Source organism: Cariama cristata, unplaced genomic scaffold (genome assembly GCF_000690535.1).
Source record: "Cariama cristata isolate BGI_N322 unplaced genomic scaffold, ASM69053v1 scaffold44801, whole genome shotgun sequence".
Classification (NCBI taxonomy): Eukaryota; Metazoa; Chordata; class Aves; order Cariamiformes; family Cariamidae; genus Cariama; species Cariama cristata.
Window position 1 is genome coordinate 602 of NW_009600683.1, and position 13,102 is coordinate 13,703.

The following is a 13,102-nucleotide window of genomic DNA, read 5'->3' on the forward strand; positions in this document are numbered from 1 at the left end:
AAAAAGAGCCTTGGAAGTAAGCCAGATGTTTTGACCATGCAATAAAATCCCAGGGCAAGAGCCAGTTCTTCCCGGTGTTTACCTAGCTTTAACACATTCATTATGTTTATTAATTACGTGGTTAGTGCAGGGGGAAAGAATGCCTTGACACGAGTTGGTAGGTTCGGATGAAGCATTTCATATTGTAGACAACTTAGAAAAACTGACTTCGGTGTTTTTACAGTCACTGTTGTTGGCTTTGTTTATTTGATGCTGTCCGATCAACAAGTTTTTGTGCATTCTGCTGTGACTGTCTCCTCCCATGTATTGTGTACAGAGGCACATAGCTCCAGGCTGAAGACTTCATACAGATGCTGGGCTCCTAAAGGTTAGATGCAGTGATGGTGAAAGTCACTGTGCGTGTTACCTTGCACGTCTGGCCAAAAATTTTACACCACTTACAAAGCCAAGTAAGTCAGATCTTGCAGATACTAAAGTAGCTAGTCATTATTTTTTGAAAATAAAACCACCTTTATTTCTAAAAATGTAGATAAAACAGGTAAGTGCATTCATACACAGAAAGCATTTTAGGAAAATGATCAAAAAATTTACTAGGATACAGACCAAAATGAAACAGGAAAGTCACAACCTGCATTTCACAAAATTAGTGGCACAGAAGAGGACATTTTAAAACTGTTTACCACCAGAGAAGAGAGTGAATGAAATCCTTTGCCACATCTTCCTCTATCGTGTTATAATTCCTTTTATTCCTATTCTCACTTTTCTTTAAAGGTAGTAGATGCTATTTTAATTTTGAAGAGGATGCCATCATCAGTTTTAAAATAAAAATATTTTAGTACTTATTTCGATAGAATTATTCCTTCCAACGGCAACCATCCCAACAGCAGTAAAATTACTGAAATACTAGGCTTTACGGTTCAAGTCCTAGTCAATACAGGACTCCACGTAACTTTTGTTTTATTTTGTAATTTTTTCCCCTGGGGCATTGCTAGAACTGAAGATGAGGAGACGTTTGTGGCCTGCAAAGCAATACAGTCTGTTCAGCTGTATCTCTTTTCTGCCAGCATAAACAAAAACTTTACAATGGAAGAAAAGGGATGGGTGCACTTATAGGTAAATGGAATAAGTATAGCAAATTTATGACTATCACTGTTCTTCTGTTTTATACATTAAATGTATATATTGTTTTATTCATTAAACAGACAGAGAGTGTGACACACTCTCAGTTGCTATGTCAGAAAGCTAAAGAATACAAAGTTTACCTGTCTGGCTGTTATCTGTGTGAGTTGGAGGATATGAACAAAGCTAAATCCAATTATTCTTCCGGAGTTCTTGGAGGGGGTTGTATATTGACAGTAGCAGCAGAGTGCAGCCCTGGGCTAGTTCTAAATTAACCTTGAAGTGTGTAGAACAGGGGCTGGAACGTCTCAGGTGCAGAAGCTGGCTTTAACGATTAGTTCAGGTTTGGTTTTTTTTTTTTTGGTAAAATTACTGTTGTTATTGCCAAGGGAAATATATCTTTTCTTCTTCACATTTCTCTGTGTCACTCTTGAAAGAGAAGAGCTGTGAAATCAAGCTCAGAATTCAACCTGAGTTAAACCAAAGTTAAAACACTGGAAGCAAATCACTGCTACTGCAAAATAAACTACATCCAACCCTTCTAGGAACCTAGACAATTCCAGCTTCAGATGGAAAAGATACAGGCCTTTCCAAGGGGCAGTCAAAGGTGGACTAGGTTTTGGATATTTTGGAAGTTTGGGCTTTTATAGAGAGAACCTGGAAGGATCAGTCCGTGTAGACTTAATATAACTTTTATGACTTAATGACCAGTAACAGGGTGCTTAATCCAGTCTTAGTCACTTCCCTATTTGAAAATTAGAAAATCAAATGATCGTGTGGTAGTAAGATAATTTTTGCAGGCCCAAGAGAAGAGGACTAATTTGATGAGGTATGTTCGTGGAGCTACTTAGTAGCATTCTCATAGAAAGAGAAAATGGTAATGAGTTATTATTTCTTCCCATGTAACATTGTGTAAGTCAGTGAAAAGTTCTGCAGAATAACAGAACTTGAAGGATGCCCTATGTTAATCTAAGTAAAGATAAAAGGCAACAGAGGAGGAGACCAATTATTTAAGAAAAGCAATTTTAACAGGTAGTGAAAGATGCCAGCCCTATTATAGTATTGTGAACAGAAGAGAACTAGCCCAAGAACTCCCTTGCCTTAAGAAGCAGCATTCTTAACTCTGAATCCTCTCCATGTGTTTTTGGCAGAGTGAAGATGAGTGGTGAAGAGATTCTTGTGTGTGCAGTACAACTTGGAGAAAATTTCTGCCTCTATTTTACAGGTAATTACTACCCACTACTGAAAGAGACACATTGTGCCTTCTTTCTGCATAGAAGATAAAGAGCTTATATACGATTCAGTCCTTTCCTTGGGCTGGCATCCCTGGTTTTGTGGAATCCTGTTTTTTCCCTCCATGTTACCTAGCAATCCTCAAAGCAGTTACAATCCCCACCCATTAGAAGAATGATAGTTCCTAGATTATGGAGCCAGGCTGTTCACTGCAAAAAGAATCTTGAGTTTGAGACAGCTGTCCCAGTGTGTTAACAGGTCAGTACCATATTATTGCTGAACACTTTAAGCATTTAATAACTTTTTCTGTTTGAATACTGATTAAAACCAATTCCTTTATCAGTCTGATTTCACCTAATTTTCCCCATAAGCTTCAGTTTGAAGTATTGTTAGCCAAGTGTATGAGTCAGCGGAATATTTGTTACTTCATACAATACCTTCCCGTAAAGGACACTCAGAAGGACTGGAATACTGTGGGGTAGACATGGAATAAGTGGATAACTTCCAATCTTACAGGATAAAGTTAGAAAGAAAACAGTCTCTTCTTCAGAAACAATTTATAATGAGTGTTTCTTGTCCTTTTGCTCACTTAGAATAAAGGTGCTGATGAAAACAATAATTTGCATGCCGTTTATTCCTTGGTTATAGGCTTAAACTGACCTGAGCTGCTCACCCTTAAGTAACCCTAAAATATTTTGCATGCCTCTTGGTTTGGCGGTAACTCCAGTTCTCAAATGACTGGTGGTTTCATCATTCTGTTGAGTTTATTATGCTTACAAATAGAACACACTCTGTAGTTAGAACAGCTCACCTTGGTGAGTTAGTGATATTGGGGAGTACAACTGGAAATGCGTAGGTGGCTGGCTGGCTTCCAATCTTGCAGAACAAAACTGGGTAGAAAGTGGTTTCTTTTGTGGTGGCAGGGCTTAATGTTTTTTTTTTTTCCTTTCCTTTTTCTCATTGCTCACGTGGAACCAAGATGATGATGGTAAGCTGGAAGCCCGTAATTTATTAACTTGATTATCAATTTTACCTGAACTAACCTGCTCACGCTTACTAACCTATAAATGCTTTGTGTGCCTTAGAGAACAAGTTTTCAAACTGATAATGGCTATGTAAAAAAGAGGGCTACAGCTCATCTTCTCCTTCTGAAGCTGATGTTGCTTTATTTCCTCCTAAGGTAGAGGGTAGTGGCTTACCTAACAGAATGACCTTTTAATGCGATTCTAGTTGTTGGGCAAAAGAGAGAACTGTTGCTTCTGAACTCTCATTAACAGATACCATAGCTTCTCTTGCTTATATATACAGACTGCTGTATTCTGGGAAATCCTTCTGTCTCGCCTGGGTTGCTGCAAGCCAGAGGCAGAAAGAATAAAGTAGCCTCCATTTTGCTTAAGATTGCCATTCTAAGAACTTACTTCACACGGTATCCTTAATGACAAGATTAAGGCTGTAGTGAACTGTTAAGATCTGAGGAGACTACAGCAAAAACATTTGACCTTCTTTGCTTAATATTTCTACAGGGCTGGAATGCGATGCCTTTTGTAAGGAAAAAATTCTCCACCGAGTCCTTCGAAATGTGAATAGCCAATTGCTTGTGGTTCGACCAGATTTAAACATGGCAGCTTTTGAAGATGTGACAGATCAGGAGATAAAAGCTGGTACACCACTTTTCAAATACATACTATAACCATTGCACTGTTTCTTTATTCTAGATGTGCTTTTGTTCTTTGTAATCGCTGACTCTAAATGATGAGACTGAGAGAGACTTAAACTTCATTTGTAAGAATAAAGCTAAGCTGAGAGCTGAAATTTTGTGTCTTGCGTGCTGGTAATGGATGAGATTCCTGGATTAGACAGAGACCTGCAGGACGTCCCATGCAGAAAAGGGCTGCTAAGAATTTTGGTTAGCTTTGATCACAAACTAAGTTCTTAATCCCTTTTTTTTTCTTTTTGTGTTGAATTGCAAATTCAGAATCTTAGTTACTGAGTGATTGCAGAAAGTCAAATATGTGCTATGAGCAGTCATAAAGATTCAAGTCCTGGCTCTCAGGAAAAGTATCCTGGGAAGATAGCAGTTGCCAGAGGAATGGTAAGACATAATACAGTTAAGTTGTTGCAGCTCTCTCCTGAGCAGACTATTAATAGTAAACAATTTATATCTAGGCAATGGAATGCACTTCAACATTCACTATTACAAAACTACCACACCTTCAGCAGGGATGCCTGTTGCATTCAGCGTCCAGGTAGAAGATAAAAGTTATTACATGTGTTGTGAGAAAGAATGTGGAAAAATGATAGTTCGGTTTAGGGTAAGTATCTGCTTTCCGTACCTTATGTGTATGTCAGTAGTAGGCAAAACTAAAAATTCAAACATGTGTGAACTGAAACAAAACTGCTCAGGTCTTGTGCTGGGACTAACCGATTCCATTTTTCTTCCTCAGGAAGGAGAAGTTCCCAAAGAAATTCCTGGTGAAAGTAACGTAATCTTTTTCAAAAAGACATTTACGTCTTGCAGCTCCAGAGCGTTTAAGTTTGAATACTCACTAGAACAAGGAATGTTCTTGGCTTTTGAGGAAGAAGGCTGCTTAAGAAAATTAATTCTAAAGAAACTGTCAAGAGAAGATGAAGTGGATGAAACCATGAAGATAAGTTTCTAACTTCAGTCAGAATGAAAGTCACAACCTATGACATACTTCAACAGTCTTAAAATACATTTTGGCTTTTTATAAAAGAAATCTTATTCTTTCTTCATATGAGGCAAGCTGGTTTTGTATTTTTAGCTACCACTGTAAGTCAGTATAAAAATTAGCATTTTACAAAGGAAAATAAATTCAAATTCTTTGGAAAAAGCAGCAGAATATTTTTCTGGTCAGATAGGAAAGAGAATTGCACAATGGAGTTACAAGAATGTGCTTGCCCATATAGTCCTGTATAGTTTGACCCCTAAAACCTTTATTCCTTTTGATCAAACAGGTTTTGAATTAGGTGTCTCATAGACAAAGTAGACCTATTTTGGGGAGGGAGAGAAAACTGCTTAAAGTAACATATTTCATAATTGGACCATATACCTAGCCAATAAACACTTTGAGATTACTTTTTTGCATCATTTGCTGAGTGTCTTCATCAATCTCAGTCACACTGCGACATTCTCACCTTCAACTGAAGTAGAAACAAGAGACAATTTTTAGCTTACTGCAAATATTTGCTTAGAAAAGTGCTAACTTACCCGAACAATTAAAGTTCTAATAAAGTGGTTTGTCCTCAGAGGGCACAAGAAAAAAAAAAAAAAGAATTATGCTTTTATGTAAGGGTTTTAAAAGTTAACAGTAAAGTGTAGGTTAGTGATGAAGTGACAGACAGTTACCCTTCTAACAATTTGGAACAAATGTAGATATGGCTGGCTCCCGTAAGGACCCCATCTTATTCTGCAAATGTGACAATGCAGCATATGTTGGGGTCAAGCTCTGAACTCTGTTTCGCATTCAGAGCTGAGCAAGCACTGGATTTCACCAAAACCAAAATTAATGAAATGCAGTCTGCATATTTAATATTGAGGAAATTGACACGGCAGATGTTATTCTTTTCTTCTGCATGTAAGTGCTGGTCTTCATCTTCTGTTCCAACTTCAGGTAGTGATAACCTGAGTATTGCTTGCAGCTGGGGTCCTGGGTCTTCAGCGTGCCATACAGAAGAGCTGCTACAATTGTCATACCCCATACAGGCCGAAGTAGTCAGAGAAAACAGGAAGGACTATCTGTCATGAAATGGAGGAAAATGTTCAAACTTGCCGAAGAGATAAGTCTCAAGACCTGTTTTGGTAAAAACCAAACTAACACTATAATTTGTTACACTGATATCTGGAGATCAGACCACAGCAGACAGAAGTAACCATCTCAATTCTTACCACAAGACTAGCAAAACAAAAGCAGCCAGCTACGTGGTATTTCCCATGGTTACATGAATAAGTAAATAAATAACAATTCAAATCCAGATTTAAAGAAAAAATTAAATCAAATCAGAAAGTCTGGCAGAATTCAAACAGCAACTTACTTATTAATTCTGTTTCTTGCATAATCAGACTGATGGGAACACACAATTCTCTTCCTCGTACTATCAATAGTAGCACAGTAGTACCATTAGAATGTAGAAACAGTTAACCACTCTTTACTACTATGAAAGTCAGAAAAGATAAAGCAGAGAAGAAAGTTAAAAACTGGACTCTTATCCCCCCCTCCCTTAAAATGCTCTAAAACCTAAAGACGTAGGAAAGAATGCTGCCTCAGTCTCATGTCAAGTTATGACAGAAAGGGTATGTTTGTTGTCTTTTCAGCCACATAGGAAAATGTGTTTTATTTAGAAAACAAATGCAAAAAAATGTTGCAGATGAACATACACATTCCAGGGAAACTGTGAAAGCTATATGCTATTTATGGCTCCTAAAATTAATGTGCAAAAGTATTTTTCTTCTAAGTCAATTATTGCAGTATTTTCTAATGGATGTTACTCTTGTGTTAAGTCAACTCTAAGTCACCTCTTTAAGTATTAAGGACAATACATATTCATAAAAATATTTTTTGTTTTATAACATCTAAATTAAGTTATGCAGAATAACAGTATGGAGAGTAACAGAACAGTCTGAATTAGTATTTGAACTTGATTTTAGGAAAAAAAAAACCACAAAACCAAACACTATCTGCAGAGAAAACATTTGAAGTAACCCAAGTAACCCAAAAGTAGTAAAAATCATTTAGAAGCGCACACACAGAATTTCTGTAAATTCTTTATTGTATGGATTAAGAAAAAAATACTCCCTTTTCTATATCAGCTCTTCAAGACCAAAGAGTTACAGGGTGTGCCTTACATACAGTTCAGTTGTGGTGTCAGAAATAACAGTTCAATTTTCTGAATAGGAAACCAAACAACAGTTATTTTAGAAAAACACTCATTAAAGCTTCCATTAGAAGGAAAGTTACCTTCAGCTATGTAAGTCTGTCATTGATGTAATTAATTCCTCCCAATTTACAGTGCAGCTTAAATCAACTCACCCTTACCTGGACATTACCCACTTTAAATCTACTTTTTATTTTCTAACATTTTTACTTCTGTTGGATATTTATTTCTAAAAGACTAGCTCTGAATTCGCTGCAGTATGTACATACTATGGATCCTTGGTTATTTATTTGTTTCGCAGGAAACATGTTGATAAAAATATGATGAAGCAGAGGCAGCAGTGAACAATCGTGTCTGTCAGGGCCTCGGTCGCATCTTAGAGGCTCCACAGCATGGCAACAGCCTTGCAAATACCAACATCGTAGTAGTTAAAGTAGCAGAGGCCAGCAAAGGTAACGACCGACAGTACGTACAGACCTGTATTGGCCAGTTTAATGGGTGTATCTCCATGGACGTAGTCAGTTATCACCTGTCCAAGACCCCTACAGAATGAGAGGGAGAAAAAAGCTGAAATCGGGGAAAAAGCATTCCTCACTGAAATCCACCCACTTTCTGTCAGCATTTTAGTAAGATGGCTCAAACACAATTTTTTTCATCTGCTATCACTAGCCTTTCCTAAAGAATGCCCAGTTCCCACTCAAAAAGAGGATGCATCTATTAAAAAAACCCAAAACAAAACACAAAACAACATAACATTCCACATATTCTATTAAAAAAATACACATATTGGCTCAGAGTTTTCTTAATTGTACTAAGGAAACAAGGTGTTGAGCACAGCTCTTTCAGATAATAGAATCCGCCTCCAAAAAACAGTGGGTAGCTTATCTGACTTCCAAGGACTGAAGAAAAGAAACCAAAGGAAATATCCTTGCTTGAACAGCAAGGTGTGGCCATAGTCACAAACGCACAGGAGACTCCAGGATGTGTATTTAGATTAGAAAATAGTGCCAACCAAAAAATTAGTATACTCTGTTGTTTTCTACATGTGTCAGAGTGAAAGTGAACTCTTATCCAGATTTAAACTATCCAGGAACAGGAAGACAGAAGATGCTGTTAAACTAATGTGGTAGTTCTTTTCCCGAAAGTACAATTATATTTGCTTTCTGCAATGACAGATGTCAACTGGTAAAAAAAGAGAACCGTATTTAATGCAAAACTTTTCTTCCTAGGATTTTGCTTTGGTCTAGCCTGAAGCTGAAGGACTTGTGTCCCACGAGTTAAGACACACTAGTGACCTAGCAAGGTTGAAAGTCCTGCAGCAGATGCCACTGCAAGTGAACACTGTGCTCAGTTTCACTTAGATGGGGTTCTAATACCATAAAGATGCCAAAAGCAAGAACCCCTGGATACACAGAAGAGAAGCAGAAAGTGGGAGCAGTCTGAGAGGCAACTACTCTCAAACTATTACAGCTACTTTTTACAACTGGACCGTGGAATAAGGTGAGGAGTGCAAGCAGCACTTACCCACGTTTTGAGCCTTCGAAAGTGCAGATAAATAAGGCATACTCAGCTTGGAATTCACAGGCTGCCCTGCCACTATAGTGTTGAAAAGGGATTTTTCATAACATCTTTTCTTGGCATGGCACAATAAGACTGAGCCATGCTAAGACTTCTCAGAAAAATTGGTGTGTGACTTTACAGCAGACTAATTAATTCACACAAAGCCCTCATGGGAAAAGACTAGTAGCCCTGAGAACAAGGAAGGGAATTAGTGAGAAACAGCTGACATGTGGTAGCCACACAGTTTAGCTCACAACACAGCAGCTTCACTGCGCAGAGAAATCTTTACTACACGCCAGCAAAAATGGCACAAGGTAAAGATGGCTTCAGGTATCCTGAGTAAGTCTATTGATAGGTTAGTGTTTGGACGGATAACCACCTAAATATGTGAAGCACTATTTCCAACATATTTTAGGACAAGATTTCCTAAGGAAACACATAGCAAAAGGTAAAAGAAAACCCCTCAAAAATATGTGCGATACTCTCTGCAGTTTCTGATCAGCTACTAGAGGGATTATCCAATCTGTTACGGCAATCGAACTAACATTTATGGCAAGCAAATAATCTTTTTTCTTTTAAAGATATTCTAGCACTGAATACATATGAAAGTACAAGAGGAGAATTTCCGTACACAGGAACACCTTTAGGTTTTTTTAAGACAGTGTTTTGCAAGGTAAGAGTTTAATACTGGACAAACTTTCCAGCTTAAAAGGAGAACAAAACCCCACACAAGTGGGGGAGGAATTCACTCTGATGAAAGTTACCAGCAGAGCTGCACACAAGCAGCAAGACATTTTTCTCAGGGGGGAAGTCCCCACACTGTTTAAGGAAAAGGGATTTCTAGTATGAACAATCCTGACACTTTTGTCAACAAGAGACATTCACTAAATAATCAAGTGTGCATGCACTGACCCGAAATGTCATCCAGAGAACCCATTTCCATGCATCAACCTGCAACAACCTCTTCCGTTGCCTGGAATTTCGTCACATGGTCACATCCAGTATGGCATCAACATGCACATACCAAACAAGTGAAGAAATACTACAAAGGCAGGCAAGCTTAGCTTTATATATTTTATATTTGAAAGAGCTCTGCCAAACATGTTCAAGGATAGCAACATTCTAGATTAAATCTGTACTAGATTCGAGGGCCTTGGGAAGCAGCTCCCAGTCACAGTGACAAAAGTGCAAGAATCCCTGGTAGAACTTCATACGGGCAAAACCGAGATTTAAGAAAACCTAACATCCCGAAGTACCATGAAGCTGCTTATCTGCTTTATCCCTGTGACAAGGAACTACAGACCAGTGTCACCTCAAGAATGTAAACGCTGCCAGTTAGGCCAACCATGCAGCTGGATCCATTCCTAACTAGACCCATCTAGCCTACTCACATTAAAGATCACAGCAGAACTACAGTTAAAAGGAACATGAGCAAGCATCTATTTCCCAGGAATCAAGAAAATAATGATCAAGGTCTCAGCGTCTTTAGTGGAATATTTGCTATGCACTCTTTATTATGCAGAATCTCATCACCATTGAGATGTACAAAGCCAGCCCACAGCACAGAACCTTAGAAGAACAACTTGTTTTATATAGATCTGTCCTGTTTCTGTTCCTTCTTTTCATACAACATTGATTCTTCTACAATGTAAAAATGTCCAAGATTCTACACAGCCAGTGGCAAGGAAGTCCTCCTAAGGTAAGATACTGTGTAGAAGAACAGTAGAGAATGTTTACGGATTCGATTCCTTAATAGTAATATGTATCCTGCCTTCTGACTGAGAGAACAGTGTGACAAAGGAAGACCAAGATCCAACTAGTCTTGTCAAAGATCATAACTGTCACAGAACTTGGAGAGCAAGGACTTTGTTTGCATCTCTTTCCAGGTGTTTTATACTAGATCAGGAAGTAAGTCAGTAGACTTACTGCCATATACAGATTTAAGAGCTAAGGCTTGGAGCCATCCTGACTATCAGACTACTCCTAATTCTGAGGGACCTATTGTGCTTACCAGTGGCCATGGAGAGTGAGGGCTGCAGCCAGTGAATAGTCCACGGCTGGTCCAGGATACAGGTAGGCAGCAGGAAGGAGACCCAGCAAGAGGACACTGACAGCTCGCTCACCTGTCCAGTGCAAAGACGCAGCCTTGGAACTGCCTGTAAGGAGAAGTATTTTTGAGTGCAAAGTTCCTGTTCGAAGTGCTGTAACCTTAAAAACGGACACCTCATCCTGATCAGCACCACACAATTACATGTTTTCTCTGACCTGATTACTAAGCTTTCATCCAACCAAAACCCAGACCCCTTTGAATTACTGCTATAGAACATATATCTATTTTACAATGTCTAAAAGGTTAACTTTAAATACTCCTCTCTTTGCTGCTGCTAAGAAAAAGAAGCTTCTTTTACTACAAAAGAATGTAAGCTCAACAGGTAAAGTCAAAACAAACACCAGTCTTACTTTCACAACCTGCAGTTCAGGACTAAGGTCCAAGTCAACCATCACAGGAAAGAAGTGCCTCCGAAGGCAAACCCTTCGGGTCTAGTGAATTTCCTGCCTGTTACACACTATTTACTACTCCCAGCTTTTGAGAAATGGCTTTGAGATCCGGATGGACACAACTACAAGGTCCAGTGAACGGCACATCATGATAACTCTGTGGGTAGTTCTGCCCAGGAACCAATATTGCTATTTTCAACTGTAAATAGCAGATTAAACTTCTGTGACCGTCACAGTGATATATGGCCTAGAAGTAGCCTGAACGCCAAAGGATTTCAGTCCTCCATTGATACTCAGTTGGGTACAATTTGAACCATGTAACAGATGACTCTAGAAATAAAAATACTAGTTAGGGAGCTCTGTAACCAACTCTTACTTTTTAGAAGAATGCAAATACTATTAGAGAGGAAAGAAACAAAAAAAAAAACATCTAGAAAGTTCTGGAGCAAATCAAAACCCTAACATCATAAGCAATACTTTGAATCAGAATATCAGCATCAGCCCAGGCTAAAAACATTAAGAACTGACTCTGTGAAATTACCTTTATAATACAATACCCTCAAAGTGCTTATGCAACACACAGATATTATCCACCCATCTAAGCCAAAATGCAAACATTTTTCTTCATTTTTGCTAGGAGTAAGAAACTTAGAAAAGTGACAAGATAAGGAAAGCAAAAGACCTGAAGTAAAACATGAAAGGGATTTAGGCTGTGGACTAATAAGCTGTTCCTGTAGAACTCCACGGCCTAGAACGCCTCACAGCACAAGCATGAAGTCTGACGTTAATATAAAGTCCAGAACAGAAAGGAAGGAAATGGCTTTGCTGTGTTTAATCCAGTTTCTTTTACAAGCGTTTCTTCATCCTTTCCACTTCTAAGTTGCATTGCAACAGCTACAAAACATCCTTAATCTCTGGTCACAACATTTCTCATATTTAATTGTGCAACTGACAGACCAGCACTTGGTCTTGCCATGGTTGTATTTCATCACTTCTGTGAGGTCTTATCACACAGAGAGAGGAAAAAACAATCTAAGAAATGCTCTCTGCCTGCAGATCAGACTTCTCAGATTAAGCTCAGTGAATCACAAGCCCTACTGTTCAAGAAAGAAGTCACAACTGCAGTGGTTTTGGGTTATTACTGCTGCCGAATCATAAAAAACATTAAACCTTCTCTCTGATCTCTTTTAAAATCTTTCAACCTTTTTTCCACGCTTGAAAAAACCACCACCTTTGTTAATAAGCAGATATTTACTTTTTTAACTTTCAGTTAATATCTCTTATTTTAAAGACTTGCAGCGTTCACACACTTGATACTGACATCACAAATGCCAGTTCCAAATTCAAGCAGTGTAAAGTCACGTAGACCTTATTTTAAATCAGACCCGGGCAGAGTGCAAATCAACAGTCATAGTATCAACTGAAAATAGTACTGAGAAGGTGACAGTAACACGTTCTGGCAATACCGGTAACTCTGCCTCACCCAAGGAGAACTACTGTGCCATGCGTCAATTTTTTCCGCCCTTGGTTACTCACGCCTGCCGTTTAAAATCTCCCACTCGGCTCAAAAAATCGGCAACCCTGACCAGGCGTGGGTGTAACGGCACACGAAGAACACGCCGTTCGGCTGGACTGGAGAAATCGTTTCGAGGACGTGGGAATAACGGCTCAGCGCCGTCTGACAAACCCGGTGCCCGGTGCCGGCCACGGGGAAGACCAGATATCCACGCGCCCCCACGCACCCCCGAACACCGGACGTACCGTGGCCCTGCTGGGGGGCACTGTGGCTCTGCCGGGC

General features: G+C 39.0%; 2 protein-coding genes across 3 annotated transcripts; one reads left to right on the forward strand and one right to left on the reverse strand.

Moving 5' to 3' along the window:
• Positions 1 to 2,277: 2,277 nt before the first annotated feature.
• On the forward strand, positions 2,278 to 5,081 carry IL18 (interleukin 18). 2 transcript variants are annotated; one of them, XM_009710093.1, is made up of 5 exons: positions 2,278 to 2,344; positions 3,332 to 3,340; positions 3,876 to 4,013; positions 4,519 to 4,664; positions 4,797 to 5,081. In XM_009710093.1, the coding sequence occupies exons 1-5, from the start codon at positions 2,278 to 2,280 to the stop codon at positions 5,010 to 5,012; spliced, it is 576 nt and encodes a 191-aa protein (XP_009708395.1). In that variant the 3' UTR covers positions 5,013 to 5,081. The 2 variants fall into 2 exon arrangements, with proteins under 2 accessions (XP_009708395.1, XP_009708397.1); XM_009710095.1 differs by lacking the exon at positions 3,332 to 3,340.
• A 2,473-nt stretch (positions 5,082 to 7,554) lies between these two features.
• On the reverse strand, positions 7,555 to 13,099 carry SDHD (succinate dehydrogenase complex, subunit D, integral membrane protein; the record flags this gene model as incomplete). Its single annotated transcript, XM_009710096.1, has 3 exons — positions 7,555 to 7,787; positions 10,817 to 10,957; positions 13,062 to 13,099. Coding segments are annotated over 3 exons (345 nt in total), but the record flags the coding sequence as incomplete, so codon positions are not given.
• Between the last annotated feature and the right edge of the window lie 3 nt (positions 13,100 to 13,102).

Excerpts from the sequence above, each read along its gene's own strand:
- IL18 (XM_009710093.1), top strand. The coding sequence starts at position 2,278 with ATGAGTGGTGAAGAGATTCTTGTGTGTGCAGTACAACTTGGAGAAAAT. Across the intron at positions 4,014-4,518 it reads AGATCAGGAGATAAAAGCTG|GCAATGGAATGCACTTCAAC; the intron begins GTACACCACTTT and ends ATTTATATCTAG. Across the intron at positions 4,665-4,796 it reads AAATGATAGTTCGGTTTAGG|GAAGGAGAAGTTCCCAAAGA; the intron begins GTAAGTATCTGC and ends TTTCTTCCTCAG.